At 40.2% G+C, this 23,335-nt stretch overlaps 1 protein-coding gene across 15 annotated transcripts in view; it reads left to right on the top strand.

The window, feature by feature from the left end:
* The window catches only part of LOC147376724 (CD48 antigen-like), a 29,820-nt gene extending 6,771 nt beyond the window's left edge, over positions 1 to 23,049 (top strand). For 11 of the 15 annotated variants that reach the window (XM_086393447.1, XM_086393449.1, XM_086393460.1 and 8 more), the window contains 4 exons: positions 17,853 to 18,149; positions 19,756 to 19,884; positions 20,084 to 20,166; positions 20,440 to 23,049. In XM_086393447.1, the coding sequence (XP_086249573.1) occupies positions 17,853 to 18,149; positions 19,756 to 19,884; positions 20,084 to 20,166; positions 20,440 to 20,532 (602 nt within the window). In that variant the 3' untranslated portion in view covers positions 20,533 to 23,049. The remainder of the gene's footprint in view (positions 1 to 17,852; positions 18,150 to 19,755; positions 19,885 to 20,083; positions 20,167 to 20,439) is intronic. The other 4 variants (XM_086393451.1, XM_086393457.1, XM_086393459.1 and 1 more) reach the window with 3 other exon arrangements.
* The last annotated feature ends 286 nt before the right edge of the window (positions 23,050 to 23,335 follow it).

The raw sequence follows: 23,335 nt of genomic DNA, 5'->3' as shown, positions 1-23,335 counted from the left end.
TACAAAGAGCTGTGCATATTTAATGTATCCAACTTTGTAATAGGATTTCTCAGTGAATTATTTTGCACTTGAATATTTTATAGTTGCAGATGAAATAGGTATTGAGATCTGTTTGGCTAGAAAAAAGAAATAGTTGAGAAAAGAAATAATAGTTAGGTAGCCTTGGGTGAGTCATTTAACATTATGTAACTTGATCTAAAAAGTGATAGTACTAGGTTCGATGCATGATACAGGATGCTTGGGGCTGGTGCACTGGGATGACCCAGAGGGATGGTACGGGGAGGGAGGTGGGAGGGGGGTTCAGGATGGGGAACACGTGTACACCCGTGGTGGATTCATGTTGATGTATGGCAAAACCAATACAATATTGTAAAGTAATTAGCCTCCAATTAAAATAAATAAATTTATATTTAAAAAAAAAGAAAAAAAGAAAATACTGCTTTTCAAAAAAATAAAAGAAAACATGACAGTAATTCTTTATTAAGGCAGTCAATGAACCAGGCGATTGCTTAAAATTCCTTCCAGTTCTAAGAGAGATTGAATCTGTTAATTATTTTAGGGGAATGTCCCAAGAAGATATTCCCTCAAAAATTTTAAGCCATTATCAGATATACCAGATGGGCTCATAAATTATAATAAAGTTTATATTCAGTTCACTTCAGTTCAGTTTAGTCGCTCAGTCACATCCGACTCTGCGAACCCATGAATCACAGCACGCCAGGCCTCCCTGTCCATCACCAACTCCCGGAGTTCACTCAAACTCACGTCCATTGAGTCAGTGATGCCATCCAGCCATCTCATCCTCTGTCATCACCTTCTCCTCCTGCCCCCAATCCCTCCCAGCATCAGGGTCTTTTCTAATGAGTCAACTCTTCCCATCAGGTGGCCAAAGTATTGGAGTTTCAGCTTCAACATCAGTCCCTCCAATGAACACCCAGGACTGATCTCCTTTAGTATGGACTGGTTGGATCTCCTTGCAGTCCAAGGGACTCTCAAGAGTCTTCTCCAGCACCACAGTTCAAAACCATCAATTCTTCAGCACTCAGCTTTCTTTACAGTCCAACTCTCACATCCATACATGACCACTGGAAAAACCATAGCCTCAACTGGACGGACCTTTGTTGGCAAAGCAATATCTCTGCTTTTGAATATTGCTATACAGTTGGTCATAACTTTCCTTCCTAGGAGTAAGCGTCTTTTAATTTCATGGCTGCAGTCACCATCTGCAGTGATTTTGGAGCCCAAAAAAATAAAGTCCATAGGTAATTTTCATATGTGTGTGTGTGTGTGTGTATGGACTTCCCCAGAGGCTCAGCAGTAAAAAAAAATACGCCTGCAATGCAGGAGCCGCAGAAGACATAGTTTCAATCCCTGGGTTGGGAAGATCCCCTGGAGAAGGGCGTGGGATATTCTCCACTTCAATATTCTTACCTGGAGAATCCCATGGACAGAGGAGCCTGGCAGACTATGGTCCGTAGGGTTATGAAGAGTCAGACATGACTGAAGTGACTGAGCAAGCACATACACTAGTGAAACTGTCACCATAACTTTTGCCAAAAAATCAGATTCATCCCCTCCAAAAGTTTCCTTCTGCCTTCTTCATTTGATTGTTGTTGTTGCTTATGCAACAGTACAAAATTTAAGTGTAGTCTACAGTGTTATTAATTATAGCCATTATAATTATTTTTTAGTATTGCTAACTTTAGGCACTATGCCATACAGTAGATCTCTAGATTTATTCATCTTTTATAATTGAACCTTTGTACCTTTTGACTAATACCTACTCATTTCACCCTCATCCCAGATCTGTGCAAGAACCCTTCCACTCTCTGCTTCTATAAGATTTAAAATATAAGACTCATCATATAAGTGGTTTCATGTAGTATTTATTTGTTCTTCTCTCTCTGGCTTACTTTACTTAGTGTAATGTCCTACTGTTTCATCTATGTTTGTCACAAAAGACCAAATTTCCTTCTTCTTTAAGTTTGAATAATATTCCTCTAGATGAAAGTGAAGTGAAAGGAGAGTGGAAAAGCTGGCTTAAAACTCAATATTCTAAAAACTAAGATCATGGCATCTGGTTCCATCACTTCATTGCAAATGGACAGGGAAAAAGTAGAAACAGTGACAGGCTTTATTTGTTTGGTTTCCAAAATCACCGCACACAGTGACTGCAGCCATGAAATTAAAAGACACTTGCTCCTTGGAAGAGAAGCTATGACAAACCTAGACAGCGTATTAAAAAGCAGAGACATCACTTTGCCAACAAACGTCCATCTAGTCAAAGCTATGGTTTTTATAGTAGTCATGTACAGATGTGAGAACAGTTGGAACATAAAGAACGCTGAACATCGAAGAATTGATGCTTTCAAATAGTGGTAGAGAAAAGTCTTGAAAGTCTCTTGGACAGCGAGGAGATCAAACCAGTCAATCCTAAAGGAAATCAATCCTGAATAGTCATTGGAAGGACCGATGCTGAAGCTGAAGCTCCAATACTTTGGCCACCTGATACAAAGAGCCAGCTCTTTGGAAATGATCCTGATGCTGGGAAAGATTGAGGGCAAGAGGAGAGGGGAGAGACAGAGGATGAGATTGTTGGATGGCATCACCAAGTCAATGGACATGAGTTTGAGCAAACTCCAGAAGACAGTGAAGGACAGGAAATTCTGGCATGCTGCAATCCAGGGGGTTGCAAAGAGTTGGACATGACTTAGTGATTGACCAACAACAATATTCCTTTGTATGTATATACCACATGTTTATCAACTCATCTGGTAATGGACATTTAGGTTGCTTCCATGTCTTGTATATTGTAAAAAATTTGCAGTGAACATGGAAGTGCAGATATATTTTTGAAATCCTGATTTCTGTCCCTTTAGATATATACCCAAAGCATAATTGCTGAATCGTAGAGTAGTTGTAAGTCATAGACAAAGTTATGGTTTTTCCAGGTATGGATGTGAGAGTAGGACCCTAAAGAAGGCTGAGCATCGAAGAATTGATGCTTTTGAACTGTGGGGTTGGAGAAGACTCTTCAGAGTCCCTTGGACTGTAAAGAGATCCAACAGTCAATCCTAAAGGAAATCAGTCCTAAATATTCATTGGAAGGACTGATGCTGAAGCTAAAACTCCAATACTCTGGCCACCTGATGAGAAGAACTGGCTCAATGGAAAAGACCCTGATGCTGGGAAAGATTGAAGGAGGGAGGAGAAGGGGACAACAGAGGATGAGACGGTTGGATGGCATCAACGACTCGATGGACGTGAGTTTGAGCAAGCTCTGGGAGTTGATGGACAGGGAAGTCTGGCATTCTTTGATCCATGGGATCGCAAACAGTTGGACACTCTGAACATGACAGTTCAGAGTGACTGAACTGAACTGAGGATGAGATGGTTGGATGGCATCACCAACTCAATGGGCATGAGTTTGAGCAAGGTCTGGGAGTTGGTGAAAGACAGGGAAGCCTGGCATGCTGCAGTCCATGGGGTTGCAAAGAGCTGGACACACAACTGAGCAACAAAACAACAGCGAGTAGTTATATTTTTAATTTTTGAGAAACTCTATACTATTTTCCAGAATGGCTGCACCAGTTTACAATCCCACCAACAGTGTATGAATATCTCTTTTTCTCCAGCCCATCAGCAACATATCTTTTTTTTTCTTTTTGGTAGTAGCCATTACAACTGGCATAAGAGTATACTCATTGTGGTTTTGGACTTCCCGTGTGGCTCAGCAGTAAATAATCTGCCTGCAGTGCAGGAAACACAGGAGATGCAGATTTGATCCCTGGGTCAGGAATATCCCCTGGAGGAGGAAATAACACCCTGCTCCAGTATTCTTGCACACACTGTGGTTTTGATTTTCACTTTCCTGGTGATTAATAATGTTGAGTGATTTTTCATATACCTGTTGGCCATTTTTATATCTTCCATTGACAAATGTCTATTCAGTTCATTTCCCCATTTTTAACTGCATTATTTAGGTTTTTTCCTATTGAGTTGTATGCGTCCCTTATAAAATTTGAATACTAACCATTTATCAGATATATAGTTTGCAGCTATTTTCTCCCATTTCTGTAGGTTTCCTTTTCACTCTGTTGAATGTTTCCTGTGCTGTGGAAAAACTTTTCAGTTTACCATAATCCCATTTGTCTATTTTTGCTTTATTGTCTATGCTTTTGTTGTCATATTCAAATAATTGTTGTTGAGGCCAGTGTCAGGAAGATTTTTCCCTTTGCTTTCTTCTTAGAGTTTTACAATCTCTGGTATTACTTTTAAGTTGTTAATCCATTTTAAGGTTTTTTTGTGTTTTTTTTTTAATTTTATTTTATTTTTAAACTTTACATAATTGCATTAGTTTTGCCAAATATCAAAATGAATCCACCACAGGTATACATGTGCTCCCCATCCTGAACCCTCCTCCCTCCTCCCTCCCCATACCATCCCTCTGGGTCGTCCCAGTGCACTAGCCCCAAGCATCCAGTATCGTGTATCGAACCTGGACTGGCATCTCGTTTCACACATGATATTTTACATGTTTCAATGCCATTCTCCCAAATCTTCCCACCCTCTCCCTCTCCCACAGAGTCCAAAAGACTGTTCCATACATCAGTGTCTCTTTTGCTGTCTCGTACACAGGGTTATTGTTATCTTTCTAAATTCCATATATATGCATTAGTATACTGTATTGGTGTTTTTCCTTCTGGCTTACTTCACTCTGTATAATAGGCTCCAGTTTCATCCACCTCATTAGAACTGATTCAAATGTATTCTTTTTAATGGCTGAGTAATACTCCATTGTGTATATGTACCACTGCTTTCTTATCCATTCATCTGCTGATAGACATCTAGGTTGCTTCCATGTCCTGGCTATTATAAACAGTGCTGCGGTGAACATTGGGGTACACGTGTCTCTTTCCCTTCTGGTTTCCTCAGTGTGTATGCCCAGCAGTGGGATTGCTGGATCATAAGGCCGTTCTATTTCCAGTTTTTTAAGGAATCTCCACACTGTTCTGTATAGTGGCTGTAACTAGTTTGCATTCCCACCAACAGTGTAAGAGGGTTCCCTTTCCTCCACACCCTCTCCAACATTTATTATTTGTAGACTTTTGGATTGCAGCCATTCTGACTGGCATGAAATGGTACCTCATAGTGGTCTTGATTTGCATTTCTCTGATAATGAGTGACGTTGAGCATCTTTTCATGTGTTTGTTAGCCATCTGTTTGTCTTCTTTGGAGAAATGTCTATTTAGGTCTTTGGCCCATTTTTTGATTGGGTCATTTATTTTCTGGAGTTGAGCTGTAGGAGTTGCTTGTATATTTTTGAGATTAGTTGTTTGTCAGTTGCTTCATTCGCTATTATTTTCTCCCATTCTGAAGGCTGTCTTTTCACCTTGCTGATAGTTTCCTTGGATGTGCAGAAGCTTTTAAGGTTAATTAGGTCCCATTTGTTTATTTTTGCTTTTATTTCCAATATTCTGGGAGGTGGGTCATAGTGGATCCTGCTGTGATGTATGTCAGAGAGCGTTTTGCCTATGTTCTCCTCTAGGAGTTTTATAGTTTCTGGTCTTATGTTTAGATCTTTAATCCATTTTGAGTTTATTTTTGTGTATGGTGTTAGAAAGTGTTCTAGTTTCATTCTTTTACAAGTGGTTGACCAGATTTCCCAGCACCACTGGTTAAAGAGATTGTCTTTAATCCATTGTATATTCTTGCCTCCTTTGTCAAAGATAAGGTGTCCATAGGTGAGTGGATTTATCTCTGGGCTTTCTATTTTGTTCCATTGATCTATATTTCTGTCTTTGCCAAAGCACCATTTTTTGAGAAGACTTCCCTTTCCCCATTGTGTATTCCTGGTTTCCTTGTCAAAGATCAGTTGATCATATATGCATGGGCTTATTTCTGGGATTTTTATTCTGTTCCATTAGTTTATATGTCTGTTTTTATGTCTGTTTTAAGTAGCACTGTATACTTTGAAATAAGGAAATGTGATGCCTCCAGTTTACTACTCCTTGCTCTAAGCTGCTTCTACTATTTGGGATCTTTTGTGGTTCCATACAACCAGTCCATTCTAAAGGCGATCAGTCCTGGGTGTTCTTTGGAATGACTGATGCTAAAGCTGAAACTCCAGTACTTTGGCCACCTCATGCAAAGAGTTGACTCATTGGAAAAGACTCTGATGCTGGGAGGGATTGGGGCCAGGAGGAGAAAAGGATGACAGAGGATGAGATGACTGGATGGCATCACCGACTCGATGGACATGAGTTTGGGTGGACTCCAGGAGTTGGTGATGGACAGGGAGGCCTGGCTTGCTGCGGTTCATGGGGTCACAAAGAATCAAACACAACTGAGTGACTGAACTGAACTGAACTGATGAATTTCAAGATTTTTTTCTCTTTTTGTAAAAACTCCCTAATTATATTTAAACAGTTTGGACAGAATCTATAGATTGCTTTGATACTGTGAACATTTCAACAATATTAATTCCTCAAATTCATGAACGTGTAATGTCTTTCTATATATTTGTGTGTATATATCATCAATATTTATAGTTTTTGGTACACAGATCTTTCAATCCTTAGTTAAGATTATTCCTAAATATTTTATTCATTTTGATTGTAATGTAAGTGGGATTGTTTCCTTGATTTCATTTTCAGATAGTTCATTGTTAGTGTATAGATGTGCAAAAGATTTTCATATATTGATTTTGTGTCCTGCAATTTTGTTGAAATCACTAGTTCTAAAATAATTTTTCTGTGGAATCTTTAGATTTCTCTACATACAAGATCGTGTAATTTTACTTCTTCCTTTCCAATTTGGGTGCCTTTTATTTCTTTTGCTTGCCTGCTTGCTGTTGCTAGAACTTCCAGTCCTAAATTGAATAGAAACAGCAAACAGACACACTTGCCTTGTTCCTAACGTTAGAGGAAAGCTTTAAATCATTCACCATTGAGTTTGATGTTAGTTGTAGGCTTTCATATATGGCCTTTATTGTGTTAAAATAGCTTCCTTCTGTTCTTAATTTGAGAGTTTTAAATCATGAAAGAATATTGTTTTTTGTCATATGCTTTTTCCACATCTATTGAATTATTGTGTGATTTTTATCCTTCATTGTTTTAATGTGGTATATCACATTATTTTTTTTCTTTTTTATTATTTTTTTAACTTTACAGTATTGTATTGGTTTTGCCATACATCAACATGCATCTGCCACGAATGTACACGTGTTCCCCATCCTTTGATTTTCATATTCTGAAACATCGTTGCATCTTTAGATTAAATCCCAGTTGGTCATGGTGTTTGATCCTTTTAATATTTTGTTGAATTCCATTTACTAGTACTTTGGTGGAGATTTTGCATTTATGTTCATCAGGGTCATTGGCCTATAATTTTTTGTGTGGTGTGTTAGTTTGGCTTAGGATATGCCAACATCTTTAAATGTGTTTGTTCCCTATACTACTACTTTTTTTGGAAGTGTTTAAGAGGGATTAGATTAATTCTTTGGTATGTGATTTTATAAAATTCACCTGTGACTCCATTCAGTCATGAAATTTTCTTTGTTGGGAAGTTTTTTGTTGCTAATTAAAACTCCTTATTTATTATTATTGATCTGTTCTAGTTGTGTATTTTCTATTGATTCAAACTATATAGGCTGTATGTTTCCAAGAATTTATCCTTTTTGTTTTTTCAGGATTTTGTAGTTTGATGGTATATAATTGTTCATAATGGTTTCTTAAGATCTCTTTATTTCTGTGCACCAGTAATCTCATTTTCTGATATTAATTGATTCTTCCTTGTTTTTTTTCTTGTCTTGCTAAGTCAATTTTGCTTATCTTTCCAACACACTCTTAGGTTCACTGAGTTTTTTATTGTCTTTCTAGTATCTATTTCATTCATTTCTGCTGTAATGCTTATGACTTCCTTACTTCTGCCAACTTCTGGCTTAGGTTTTTCTTTGTTTTAGTTCCTTGAGATGTAAACTTAAGTAGTTTGAGAACTTTATTCTTTAATATGTTTATCACTATAAAATTCTTTCTTAATACTGCTTTTTTAATTTATTTTTTAATTGGAGGATAATTGCTTTACAATATTGTGTTGGTTTCTACCTTACAACAACATGAATCAGCCATAAGTAAAAATATGTTCCCTCCTTCTTAATCCTCCCTCCCACTCCAGCTAGCCCACCCCTCTAGGTCATCACAGAATACTGGGCTGAGCTGGCTGTGTTAACTTCCCACTAGCTATCTATTTCACACATAATAATGCATATATTGCAAAGTTACTCTCTTAATTCATCCCACCCTCCTCTTTCCTGACTGTGTCCACAAGTTTGTTCTGTACTTCCAAATCTCTATCCTGCCCTGAAATTAGGTTCATCAGTGCCATTTTTCTAGATTCCATATATATGTGCTAATACGTGATATTTGTTTTTCTCCTTATGACTTACTTCACTCTGCATAACAGATTCTAGGTTCATCCACTTCACTACAACTGACTTAAATTAGTTCCTTTTCATGGCTGAGTAATATTCCATTGTATAGGTAACAATTTTATCTGCTTATAGACATCTAGATTGCTTCCATGTCCTGGCTATTGTAAATTGTGCTGTAGTGCACACTGGGGCATATGTCTTTTTGAACTATTTTTTTCTCTGAGTATATGCCCAGTAGTGGAATTGCTGGGTCATATAGTAGCTCCATGCTGCGATTCATGGGGTCACAAAGAGTCAGACACTACTCAGCAACTAAACTGAACTGAACTGAACTGAACTGATGGTAGCTTTTGTGAAAGGAGTATGACAAGGCTGCCTGCTGTCACCCTGTTTGTTTAACCTATACACTGAGCACATCATGAGAAATGCTAGGCTGGATGAGATACAACTGGAATCAAAATAGGTTAGAGAAATATCAACAACCTCAGTTATGTGGATGATACCACTCTAGAAAGTGAAGAGGAACTAAAGAGCCTCTTGATGAGGGTGAAGGAGGAGAGTGAAAGAGCCGACTTTAAACTAAACATTAAAAAAGTTAAGATAATGGCATCTGGCCCCATTACTTCATGACAAATAGAAAGGGAAAATGTGGAAGTAGTGGTAGATTTCCTCTTCCTGGGCTCTAAAATCACTGTGGATAGTTATTGCAGCCGTGAAATCAGAAGACAAGTGCTTCTTGGCAGGAAAGTTATGACAAACCTGGAGTGTGTTGAAAAGCAGAGACATTACTTTGCCGACAAAGGTCCATATAGTAAAGGCTATGGTCTTCCCAGTGGTCACGTATGGTTGTGAAAGCTGGACAGTAAAGAAAGCAGAACGCAAAATAATTGATGCAGAATGCAAAATAAGTGGTGCTGAAGAAGACTCCTGAAAGTCGCTTGGACAGCAAAGAGATCAAACCAGTCCATCCTAGAGGATATCAACCCTGAATACTCATTGGAATGACTGATGCTGAAGCTGAAGCTCCAGTATTTTGGTCATCTGATGTGAACAGCCAACTAATTGGAAAAGTCCCTGATCCTGGGAAAGATTGAGGGCAGAAGGAGAAGAGGGCATCAGAGGATGAGAAGACTGGATGGAATCACTGACACAATAGACTTGAATTTAGGCACACTTTGGGAAAAGATGAGGAACGGGAAGAACTGGCATGCTGCAGTCCATGGGGTTGCAAAGAGTTGGACATGACTGAGAGATTGAACTGAACTGAGCTGATTCTGACCTGTGTGAGGTGATACCTCATTGTAGTTTTGATTTGCATTTCTCTAATAATGAGCAATGCTGAACGTCTTTTCATGTGTTTGTTGGTTAGTACTGCTTGTGCTTCCTTCTGTAGGTTTTATGGGCTTCCCTTGTGGCTTGGATGGTAAAGAATCCGCCTGCAATGTGGGAGACCTGAGTTCAATCCCTGGGTTGGGTATTTTTTTCCTTTTCTTTTACTCAAGATATTTTCTTATTTCCCTTAAGATTTCTTCTTTGACTCAATGGTTATTCAAAAATGTGCTAGTAATTTCCATGTGTTTGTAAATTTTCCTATTTTTCTTCATTTATTGTTTCCTAATTTCATTCCATTGTGATGGAAAAGATATTTGATATAATTTCTTAAATTTTAAGTATTGTTTCATGGCCTAACATATGATGTATCCTGGAGAATGTACTGTATGCACTTGAGAAGAATATGAATTCTACTGCTTTGGGTGTAATATTCTGTTTGGTACATCCATTTGGTTCGTTATAGTTGGTAAAGTATTGCCTGCAGATATAGGAAGCTTGGGGCTTGTGCACTGGAATGACCCAGAGGGATGGTATGGGGAGGGAGGTGGGAGGGGGGTTCAGGATGGGAATACGTGTACATCTGTGATGGATGCATGTTTATGTATGGCAAAGCCAATATAATATTGTAAAGTATAAAATATAATAATAATAATTAAATTTTAAAAAATTGCCTGCAGTGCAGGAAACCCCAGTTTGATTCCTGAGTCAGGAAGATCCCCTGGAGAAGGGATAGACTACCCACTCCAGTATTCTTGGGCTTCCCTTGTGACTCAGCTGGTAAAGAACCTCCCTGCAATGGGGGACACCTGGGTTCAGTCCCTGGGTTGGGAAGATCCCATGGAGAAGGGAAAGGCTACCCACTTCAGAATTCTGGCCTGGAAAATTCCATGGAATGTATAGTCCATGGGGTTGCAAAGCATCAGATGCAACTGAGTGACTTTCATACAAAATACATACATACATACAGTATATGTTTGTTAGCTCCATTTGGTCTATAGTATCATTCAAGTCTGCTGTTTCCTTCTTGACTTCCTGTCTAAATTTTCTACCCATTCTTGAAAGCAGGGTATTCAAGTCCACAATCATTCTATTGCTATCTATTTCTTATGTCACTGTATGCTCTATATATTATAGGTGTTCTGATGTTGGATGCATAAATATTTATCATTGTTATATCTTCCTATTGAATTGACCCTCTATCATTATGTAAGGACTTCCTTCGTCTTCATGACAGCTTTTGATTTAATGTCTATTTTGTTTGCCATCAGTGTAGCCACCCATACTCTCTTTTGGTTCCCATTTGCATGGAATATCTTTTCCCATCCCTCACATTTAGCCTATGTGTGCCCTTAAAACTAAAATGAGTCTCTTGTAGATATCATATATTGATATTGTATATCATATATATATAAAGTTAAGTTTTGTTTTATTCATTCAGTCACTCTATGTCTTTTATTGGGGAGCTTAATCTATATTTTAAGTATAAGAATTTACAATTTCATTTTTTGTTTTGGGGGATATTTTTTTACTGGAGTATAATTGCTTTACAATGTTGTGTTGGTATGTGCCATAAAAAATATGAATCAGCTATACGTATACATATATCCCCTCCATCTTGATCCTCCCTCCCACCCCACCCCCTATCCCAGTGCAGTAGGTCATCACTGACCTACAGCTGAGTTCCCTGTGTTCTACAGCTGCTTCTCACTACCTATCTATTTTACACATTGCAGGGTATGTATATCAATGCTACTCTCTCAATTCATCCCACCCTCTTCTTCCCCAACTGTGTCTATAAGTTTATTCCTTACATTCTTTATCTCTATCCCCACCCTGCAAATAAATTCATCAGTACCATACTTCTAGATTCCATATATGTGTGTTACTATATAATATTTCTTTTTCTCTTTCTGGCTTACTTCACTTTGTATAACAGGCTCTAGGTTCATCCACCTCACTATAACTAACTTAGGTTCATTTCCTTTTATGGCTGAGTAGTATTCTATTGTATATATGTACCACAACTTCTTTATCCATTCATCTGTTGATGGACAGCTAGATTTCTTCCATGCCCTGGCTATTGGAAATAGTGCTACTATGAACATTGGGGTACATGTGTCTTTTTTTAAAGTTTAATTATTTTTTAATGTTTAGGGTAGCTTTATTCATAATCACTCCAAACTAGCAACAACCAAGATGTAAAAGACAACTGTCAAAAACAAACAAAAATTTTTAAAGCTATGTTATATCTATACAATGGAATTCTAGTTGGCAATAAAAGTAACCTACTTGATGCATGCAACAGGTGGATGAATCATAAATATATTTTTTCATAAATGTATTTTTACAAGTGAAGAAAGCCACATCTAAAAGACTTGTGTCTTTTTGAATTATGGTTTTCTCAGGTGTATGCCCAGTAGTGGAATTGCTGGGTCATATGATAGTTATATTTTTAGTTTTTAGGGAATCCCCATACTGTTCTCCATAGTAGTTGTGTCAATTTACATTCCCACCAACTGTGCAAGTTCTCCACACCCTCTCCAGAATTTATTTTCTGTAGAATTTTTGGTGATGGCCCTTCTGACCTGTGTGAGGTGATACCTCATTATAGTTTTGATTTGTATTTCTCTAGTAATGAGCAATGTTCAGCATCTTTTCATGTGTTTGTTGGTCATGTGTATGTTTTCTTTGGAGAAATATCTATTTAGGTTCTGTCATTTTTTGACTGATTTTTTTTTCAGCTGCATGCGCTGCTTGTATATTTTGAAGATTAGTCTTTTATTGCTTCATTTGCAAATATTTTCTCCCATTCTGAGGCCTTTTTTCATCTTGTTTATGGTTTCCTTTGCTGTGCAAAAGCTTTTAAGTTTAATTAGGCCCCATTTTTTTATTTGTAATTGTCATTTTGTTTAATCTGTTTTGTAGTTCTTTTGTTCCATTCTTTCTCCCTTACTGTCTTCCCTTGCAATTTGATGGTTTTTCTATATTAATATGTTTTGATTTCTTTCTTTTTCTTGCATGTATCTTTTATAGGTATACTTTTTTGTGGTTACCGTGAAGCTTAGATAAAACATATTTATAACACCCTATTTTGAACAACTAATTTAATTTCAATCACATATAAAAACTCTGCACTTTTACTTTTACCCACACAAACATATTTTATGTTATTATGTCATAATTTAAATTTTTTTATATTTTGTACTCATTAATATATGTTTCTATTATAGTTATTCTGAATACTTTTGTCTTTAACTGTTATATCAAAGTTAAAAAGTGACTTATGCACCACAATTACATATTATTGCAACATTGCATATTATATTTATCTATATTGTCAATGAGACTTATACTTTCATATGATTTTGTATATTTTTAGCATTTTTTAATTTCAACATTAAGAGCTCCCTTTGGCATATCTTATAAGGCAGGTTTAATGATGAAAAACTCTCTCAATTTTTGCTTGTCTTGGAGAGTCTTTATCTCTTCTCCTTTTTTAAAAGACATTCTTACCAGGTATAAAAATTTTGGTTACCAGTGGGGTTTTTTCAGTACTTTAGAATACATCATTCCATTCTCTCTTGGTCTATAAGGTTTTTGCTGAGAAATTTGATGATATTCTTTTTTTTTTTTTTTTTTTTTTGATGTGCGAAGTTTAGAGTGTCATTAACAGGAAACAGACAATAGCACTAAATTAAAATCATAACTTGTAGCAATTTGCAATTCATTCACATTTCACAGTAGATGCCCCCTCCTTTCAGCTTATGTTGACTATTACCAGTAAAATACACTATACTGCTGCTGCTAAGTCACTTCAGTCACGTCCGACTCTGTGCGACCCCACAGATGGCAGCCCACCAGGCTCCCCTGTCCCTGGGATTCTCCAGGCAAGAACACTGGAGTGGGTTGCCATTTCCTTCTCCAATGCATGAAAGTGAAAAGTGAAAGTGAAGTCGCTCAGTCGTTTCCCACCCTCAGCGATCCCATGGACTGCAGCCTACCAGGCTCCTCCATCCATGGGGTTTTCCAGGCAAGAGTACTGGAGTGGGGTGCCATTGCCTTCTCCAAATACACTATAGCAACCATTAATTGAGCATTTTCAGTGTGCCATGAACTTTAAACGCATTCTATGACTGAACATTTAAACAGAACTTCCTGTGTGCCAGACATTGTTCTCAGCACTTTATACGTATTAACTTAGTCCTCACAAAAACCCCATGAGATAAGTACTATTATTATCACATTTTTCAGATGAGAAAACTGAGATGCACTGAGTTTAGACAATTTCTACAGGATCATGTATTTAATTAAGAAACAGGGCAAAAGTTCAAAATCCTTGCAAGTCTGTTCCACAGTTCATACTCTCAATTCTTACCTCATAATCGCATCTTCAAAATATCTCCAAGAAATATATGTTGTAATTCTCTCTTTCTATAAGTAAGGAAATTGAGGTTTAGAATGCTTAAGTGATTTCTTTAATCACCCAGCCAGGAGGTGGCAGAGCCTGGACCCACAGCACAAGCTTTCCCAAAGCCTAAAGGCCAGAGGTTTATGTTATTTCTTGTATCCATTGTGGTTTATGGGCTTTTAATAATCATTCTTCCTAAATGAATATTAGGTCATATATCTAAATTTTGACTGCTGAGTTCTAGACACTGTGCAGGCGAAGATTAAATGGCCCCGCCCTTCCAAGAGCTTGCACTATAGCTACAAAAGTTCTGATGTTGAAGCTGTCAGTCAAGTATATAGAGAGGCTGAACAAATGACATCTTCCCCATGCTTTTTTGTCACCTGCAAAGACTTCTGGTGGTTGGCGGCTATAACTATGAGTGTAGAAAAGAACACTGACCACATCCCTTACTCAGTCAAAAGTATCTCTCATAATAAAGGGATACTTTTGTCAATGCTAATTACCAAATTCTCCAAGCCATGTCATGTTGCTTAAAGCTGTTGTCAACAAATTTTTATGGTGGTCTCACTTTCTTTGCCCGTTCTGAATGAAGGTCCTTCTGCATCTCTCCACTTCAGCCTTAATGGTTATAGCCATTGCATTGTGTTGAGTAAGGCACCACTTCTGGAGGTGACCATGCTCGAGAACTCAATAATAGTACCAAGAGACATTAACAAATCATCGAAGGACATGAACAGTGTCTTATTGGTATTGGCCATGGGATCTCTGTTAACTCAATTTTGGTGTGCCTAAGTGTCCTCTTGTATTATGTAAATAAAAACAGTATCTTTCTCTAGAGGTTTTGTAATAAGCTAATGTAAAGCACTTAAAGCAACCCTGGAGGATTGATGCCCATGGATGTTAGCTGGTGCTGCTGTTTCTTCTCTTCGCCCTTCTCCCTCCTCCTCCTGTCTCCCCTCCTCCTTCCTTTCCTCCTCTCCCTTTGATGATATTCTTGAAGAGATTCCCTCATATATGATGCCCTTCTCTTACTATTTTCAAAAGTCTGTCTTTCTCTTTGACTTTTGAATATTCAGTTATTACAGGTCTTGATTTATACTTCTTTGATTATACCATCGTGGAACCTTTGGGCTTTGTGGATCTGAATGTACATTTACTTGCCCAGACTTAGGAATTTTTCAGCCATAATTTCTTTAAATAAGCTTTCTACTTTTTTTTCTTTGTCTTCTCTTTGGAACTCCCATAATGTGTGTATTGATTTTCCTGTGGTATCCCATAGCTTTTTTTCACTCTTTTTTCTTTTCCTACTCTGACTGTATAATTTCAAATGCTCTGTCTTTGATTTTGCTGGTTGTTTCTTCTGCTTGATCAAGTCTGCTGATGAGACCCTTTATTGAATTTTTAATGCAGTCATATTTTTAGTTCCAGAATTTCTGTTTGGTTCTTCTGAATGGTTCTTCTCATTTTGGTCACAAATTGTTTTCCAAATTTTTCTTAATGGTCTGTCTGTGTTCTTTGGTATCTTGCTGAGCTTATTTAACATTACTATATTGAATTATTTGTTAGGCATTTTATAGATCTCTATTTCTCTGAGGTTGGTTATTGGAGTTAGTTTTGTTCCTTTGGTATTGTCATGTTTCCCTTATTCTCCATTTTGTAGCCTTGCATTGGTGTCTGTGTATTTGAGTAAGCAGTCTCTTCTTCTAGTATTTTAGGGCTGGCTTTAAGGAAAAACAAAAAGACATTTACTGTAAAGTTCAACAAATGTGAGGCTTCAGCTGTAGAGGCATGTGGGATGCTGGCTGCAGGAGTATGTGAGGTTCTGGGTATAGGGTTGCATTGACCACCATCTGTAGGTATATGTGAGAAATGGTTTTCCGGGCCATGTGTCCCAGTTGCTGAGATGCCCTTTCACTTACATTTGTTTGGTAAAGAACCCACCTGCCAATGCAGGAGACATAAAAGATGTGGGTTCAATCCCTGGGTTGAGAAGATCCCCTCGAGAAGGGCATGGCAATCCATTCCAGTATTCTTGCCTGGAGAATCCCATGGACAGAGCAGCCTAGTGGGCTACAGTCCATAGGTTTGCAAAGAGTTGGACACAACTGAAGTGACTTAGCACGTGTGCATGAAACCTCAGATAATGTCCTCACTGTTCTGGGTACCGTCAGACAGAAGCCAGCTTCCCAGGCAATGCCTCACAAATTATGGGGAAGCTAGACTATCACTTCATTCCCTCTTTCTCCTGTGGGAAAAGTCACAGTCTAGAGGTATCTCTCTCAGCACTGAGTCATGCTGGCCTGGGATCAAGGTGATGAGGTAAAGAGAAACTGTTCTTACCCTTTCCCCGTGGCTGACCTAGGATTTTTGGTCCATCAAAGTGTTGGAGCCCCCACCTGAACTCTGAAGATCTCATAGAGGTATTTCTGACCATGGATAGTTGTTAAGTCATATATCCTAGTGTTTTGCTGGCATCCGTGCCTTCTTTCTCGTTTAAGGAAACTTATGGTTGCATTTTGCCCATCCAGATAATCCAGAATAATCTCACAATTTTAAGGTCAACTGATTAGCAGCCTTCATTCTATCTGTTACCTTAATTCCCCTTTTTCATGTAATGTAACATAACCACAGGTTCCATGGATTAAGACATGGACCATCTTTGAGGGTCCATTATTCTACCATGATTTGGAAATCCAAGTGTAGTTAGAATCCCCTGTACACTGTCTTCTCGCTCAGAGCCAATCCATTAATGGCCTCGCTAAGAAAAGACACCACAGTTTAGCTCTTAAATGCTACATAAGTATAGAGAAAATTTACACTGTAATGCTTATTAAGGAACCCATTTAGTGAACACTGTCTTCTGTCTTTTCCTAAAGATCCTCCCTGCATAGGGAAATATCCTTCTATGGAGAAGACAATTCATAAGTCCCCACGGGATTTCTAAGGCAGCTTGTAAATCTGTCACTTTTCTTCCTGTCTATACCACAAGTTCAGTGGAATGTTCTAACCACACTTGGAATTGTCATTCCTAGTTACTACCACAGCATCTCCCACAAATGCCTCTCTACTTTTGGGAGCCTAGTGCCTTTCTCCGGCCTTCCAGAACTAACCAGATGTCCTTTTCCATAAGAGCTGTGCTGTCCCATGCTTCATCTCAGCTGGAGACACAGGCCATGAACCAGGACAAGCCCTTCTGTCCCAAGCTCCCAAGCTTCTTGCTCTTCTGGGAAAAATCCAATTTTAAAAAAATAATAAGCCCTAAGAAAATGGAATGCAAATTTTATTTTCTTGTGGATGACTCTTAAGGCTTGTGAAACTTACTGAAATTACATAGGGCCTAACCCAATAGCCCCATTCCAAGCTCTTGGTGAATATTCAGCTTTAGGAAAATTATGTTTTAAGTATAAAATGCACCCACTTGCTTTATAGGAGAAGGAAATGGCAACCCAATCCAATGTTTTTGCCTGGAAAATTCCATGGACAGAGGTGATTGGCAGGCTACAGTCCATGGGATCGCAGAGAGTCAGACACGACTGAGCAACTATCACTCACTCCTTCACTTTCTTTATAAGGCTTCCTTATACACCTTGGCTTCAATGAGGTAATAGATATTAAACTGTGGCATGTAAAGTTTTCCACATATGTGAAGTTTAATTCTTTTGTTGCCTCCTACCCCAGAGCCCGTGCCCTCTCCCCAGATTCTGGTGGGATCAACATCCATCACACCAGACTGGTGCAACGTCACCCTGGAGTGCAGAGCCTCTGGGGCCACAGACGATCTGAACGTGACCTGGGAGAACAAGGGCATCCCCAGAGAATGGGAGCAGAGAAGGACATTAGAACCAGCTTCCAGCCCATACATTCTGGCTGTGAGCGTGCCAAGAGGCCAGCCCAATGCCAGCCTCGTCTGTGTGGTCAGCAACCCGGTGGGATATAAAACTGAGTTCTTCAACCTTGGGGGAGTCTGCGTCCATGGTGAGTGCAATCTGCCAGAGGGGAGGAGCACTTTCAGAGCTCAGATAGCACTGAGGTCTGGGGGTTCAGGGCTTTTCTTCCCACCATTTTCTTAGCACTGCTTTCTGACCACTTCATACAGGAGTGTAGGAAAAACATTCAACTTACCTTTGCTTTTCAGTGTGTCTCACATCCATGACCTGCTGTAAACTGCTTGCCCCTGCTAGCCCAGGTAGTCGTTTTTCAGTGCCTCTCTCCACCACTATCAACATCCATTGTGCATTCAGCATGGTCTTCAGGAAAGTAATCACACTGGGTCATTTGTGGCTATTCTTCAAGTCTAACCTCCATGACTTCCTGTGGGATGTCATGGACGGGCTCAGACGCTCCTCTGTCCACATTTCTGACCTTATTTATACACTTACCACTGAATTCCTTGTTTGTCATTCCAGAATGTGCCCTGCTTTTGCAAGTTTTTGCACCTCTGGACATGTTGTTTTCTTGACCATCAGCCCTTCTTCATCCTATGTCCTCGACTCCCTGTCCCATTCTTCATGGAGGATTCTCCTCAGCCACTGCAGATATGTGGGCATGTGAAAATGCATTCACACATGGCCCTGCCCTAAGATAGGCCCCATGATTGGTCTAAAAATCTGATAATTTGTCTAAAAATCTACTGATGTCTTGAAATTTTCATAATTTTTTAACAAGGAGTCTGCCTTTTCATTTTGCACAGAGTCCTGCCATGATATAGCCATCCTGCCTTCAGGCATTGACTCCCTCAGGGTGTCTGTGGCAACTCCTACACTGAGTGCTGATTATCTGTTTATGGATTTGTCTCCTCCATGGGCAGGAACACTATGAAGGCAGGAGCCATGTTTTATTCTTTGAATCCCTGTGCAAGCACAAGCTTCTGGCCAAAGTTTATGTAATCAAAGTTGCACTGAATGAATGAATAACCTTATCCTGTGTGCAGTCTCACCCTCTGTAAACCATCCTCCATGAGCTGGTGCAGGGGTCTGAAATGTCAGGATCACTTAAAACATCTGTTAATTGGACCTCTCTACCCTAAGACTAGAGTGTCAGGTGATTTTCAATACTCAGCATTACCCACAAGCCCTCACTAATCCCTCTCACCTACATCTCATTCCCTGCCCAGTCCTGCCTGCTGCAATAAAGTGCTGGCAACTCCCAGGGGCTGGCTTTAGATACTGCCATTTCCCAAATGTGGTACCCCTCCTTCCTGGAATACTGTGCCCACCGTGAATATCTGGGAAACTGCTGCTCATCCCTCAAGGTCGGTTTATGCATCACCTCCTCTGGGAGGCCCTCCCTGAGGACCTCTTTGCAAGGGGTAAAGCTCTGTTTTACTGCAATCCCTCTGGCTAGCAGACTTAGATACTTTCTCAGTCATCTCCACCCCATCTTATTCATCTTAGTACCCTTGTCACCAAGCAGGAGCTTAGGACCTGGTTGAAGGAAAGAAACTGCTATACTCCTCCCTCTTCAGCTTCTGAACCAGGACTGTTTAGACTTCTCCACCTGCTGTCTATCTTCCTTTGGCAACGAATATCTCAAGCTCTCTCTTGACTTTAACTTATTTGCCCTCTATGTTTGAGGAAAACAGATTCAGCCAATCTGGTCATTGCTGAACTCTTGCCAGGCATCCTTGGGGCAGTTGCGGCTGTGTTATTGATCCTCGGAGGCGGACTGTACCTTTGGAAGATACATAGGAAGAAGATGGAGACTGGAAAAGGCAGGTTTCCCTTCTCCTTCCATGCCCACAAACCTCTCTTTCTCATTGCATTCTTGATATCCTTTCTCCTACAGTTTGTTCCCTTGAAATGTCCCTGCAAAGGGTTTAGTAGGTCTGGCCATGGTCTGTGTCCATAGCAGTGGGTGAGAGTGCAGATTTCCAAGGCTCAGATTCAACCTCCACTCTGCCTGTCTCTCAGGTGCAAGATCACAAGATGCTGATGATGATAGCATCCAGTATGTAGAGCTGAGCCAGCAGAAATCTCAAGAGAGCTCAAACAAGGTGAGAGCTGGGCTGTGTGCTCTCCCAGGTCTCTCACTGCCTGGCCTGAGTTTGTCAAATCTTGTCACTGATGTTTCTGTTCCTACTGCCTCTTTAACACTTTTCAGACAGTCAACAATGTTAACTAAGAAAATTTGCGCTTGGGACCAATATAATGCTGGGCACTTAGGGGAATTCATAAGTATTGCATGTCATCCACTGGTTCTTTTCTGATCCTTCTAGGGCTCCTCTATCCCTCAGCTGTTTCAGGAACCTTTTGTCTTGCATTCCCAGGTTATCAGAGAACAGCATCTGAAAGAAAGGGTACCTCTCATTACTATCTACAGTGAAGTCTGTAAGCCAGGTCATGCCGTGCAGATAATTTAATTGGAGGAAACAGAAGAACTGACATTCCCAGGACAACTCCACCAGGAGCTTGATCCCTGCAGACACCTGCCTCTCACCTCTGGTCCAGTTCCAGCTGCCTTTGGTTTGCTGTACTCTGATCCTCCTGGCCACCATTCCCTGGGCCTATGTGGTCCTACCACTTCCTCTGATGCCTCTCCAAGCTGTCCTCCCACTAAGGATCCTCACAGCTGCACAGCAAGCACTCCTCCTCTGCCATTGACTCAACTTCTGACCCCTCTCCTCCTGAAGCTTCCCAAAAAGGACCTTCCTGACTGTGTTAATCCCCATAGCCTCTGATGTGTGGTTGGTGTATGTCTTTCTGAGAACATGACTCCAGGCATGGAGACTGTGTGGAGATGGTCCATGCCACAGAGGAAGGAGTTAAGACTTTGGTGTTGGATGCTGAGCTGGGGGTCCATGGAGGCAACACGTATAGGCGGGAGCCCACAGAAGACTGGCCTGAGGCTTTCTTTGTGCCTCACACAGGGCGAAGTCTTGGGAAGAGTGTCTACTGTACATTATATATCTTATTCTTGGCTACTTGTGTTAACCTGGACTTCAGCCTCAACTCTGCCCAAGGGCCCCAAACCCAGCTTCCTTTAAAGTTGAAAGAGGAATCTGTGCCACTTCACCCCCTTCCAAGACTTATTTTTCTCAGAAAATAATCCTAGAACCTCAAAGTCAGGAGTTGCATTCTTAGAAAAACAGCTCTAGCCTGTCCCTTTCTGGAATAAGAGTACTTGGTCATGAAGATGGATGTCAGTATTCGCCGACCATCCTTGATGAGGCTTCCAGGGGATAGAAAGAGTAAATTTTGTGGGAAGATCTGAACTAGACCTCTCCAGTTGCTTCTATTGAAGAGTCCTGCTGGCCTCAGTCTCTAGGTCAGCCTCTTTTTGGCTCACTCACATCCCTCTGTCGGGAATAATAGTTCCCTTTCCCTGCTCCTTGCTCCCAACCCTGACTACTGGAACCCTACCATCCTGCCCAAAGCCCTCTTCCTAACCACATGTTCCATGAAGCCTGTCTGGTTCACAGAGGTTTAGACATGGTCTCTCCTGTACTGATCTTTTCAAACACATAACTGAGGCTCTGTCACAGTCTGCCATGAGATTGGTCATGAGTCTTCCCTGCTAGACTCACCTAGGGCTTCCTCAGAAGGGTGTTGGGGCCACAGGAAACCAGTGCCAAGGAGACAAGGACAAGCCCCTCTGTCTGTGAAAGATTTGAGCAACCATTCTTCCGAACTCCCAGGGGAACTCAGCAGACTGAGACACAAAGAAGAGGTTGCTGAAGATTTTTCTGGTAGTGAGTCTAAAAGGGAATTAAAGATGGACATGATGACCTCCAGCAACCCCACCTGTCCCAGAGGTTTGAGGTGGGACATCCCCACTCCACCGACAGCCTCATACTACCCGAAGACCTGTTTCAGCTGCACTGTGGTGTGGTGGAGCTTCTCCTTTCTCTGGAGGTCCTCACCTCTTGGAAGCCCCTGCTTCCTGCCTTGGGTCCCAGCTCTTGGGTCAGGAGTGGGTTCGATCTAGTAGTGTGAGTTGCTGTGATTTCTAAACTGACCCAGATTCCTGGGTCACTTGGTTCTCCTCCATGCTCACCTCAGTTCAGCTGCCTCATATCTGCCTTCAGACTGTCTAAACATGGTCCCTGCTCAGGGCTTGAGCATTGTGAAGCAATACTAAGAGCCTGCTGGATGGTGAACAGGTGAGGGAGGAGGCAGGGGATCTGTAATAGGACACCACTTCTGATCTCCTGTCCTTCAGGTGGAGCAGAAAACTGAAGGAAAGATAGGCTCCATCTCCTCATGAACTTCTCAGGTAACTGATCATGGTTGGGCATCAGTGCCCATAAGCCCAAGAGCATTGTAAGATGGGACCATCTGGTAGCCATTCCCACCCCCACCAAAATTAGAAAAAAATAAAATGAAGGGGCCTGGTTTTTTCTGAACCTGTAATGAACCAGGGTTTGTTCCATGCATTTTAGAAATATTATTCTTCTAATTCTAACAATGACACTCTAAGGTTGATATTATTATTCCCATTTTGCAGAACAGAAAACCAGTATCTCAAACTAGTTGGTGGTACAGCAAAACCTGAATCTAACAAAGTTCATAGCTTACCCCTTCACATTAGTCACTGAAGACCTTGGAATTCTCAAGTATTCAGGTGGGAATATCCTCCAGCTTTTTCTCTCCCAAGGATCCCAGACTCTGACTGAGGTGCTTTAGTATCCTCATTGATATGGAGCGGCTGGTGGTTAAAAAGGAATTACTCCTGAAGTGGCCAATGTGGCCTTGGTGGATGGGAAACATAGAATGAGAGACCTTGATTTCTGATGCAGATGAGACATTTTAAGGGAAGATGTTTCTTCCCCTTGGGTCTCTGTCTTTCCTTGTAAGGTATGTGTGGATGTCATCACCTCATCTTCAAACCAGCTTCCCCTTTGCAATGTTATTCATAAAATCATTCAACATTCGATAAACTTTCTGTAAGTCTCTCATTTATGCCTTTAACAATTCTGTGAGCAAAGATCTCTATCATACAAATGAAGACATATAATCCAAAGATATTAAGTACTTCCACAAAGTGTCCTGAGTGTAAATGATTTGGGTCACAGGGAATCATAATTTCATTCATTTTGACTCCGTCTCCCTCATCCCAGACACCCAACCAATCACCATGTCCCTTTGAGATAATCCTCATTAAGTTTCTTGTATTCCATTCTCTTATTCTTTTAACCACATTGTCTACCTAAAATATCTACTGCT

The sequence above is a fragment of the Bos grunniens genome, chromosome 3 (genome assembly GCF_055505025.1).
Source record: "Bos grunniens cultivar Pamir isolate PY7600 chromosome 3, Bosgru_T2T1.0, whole genome shotgun sequence".
NCBI lineage: Eukaryota > Metazoa > Chordata > Mammalia > Artiodactyla > Bovidae > Bos > Bos grunniens.
Note: the sequence above shows the minus strand (reverse complement) of the source record. Positions and strands in the feature narration are given on the sequence as shown.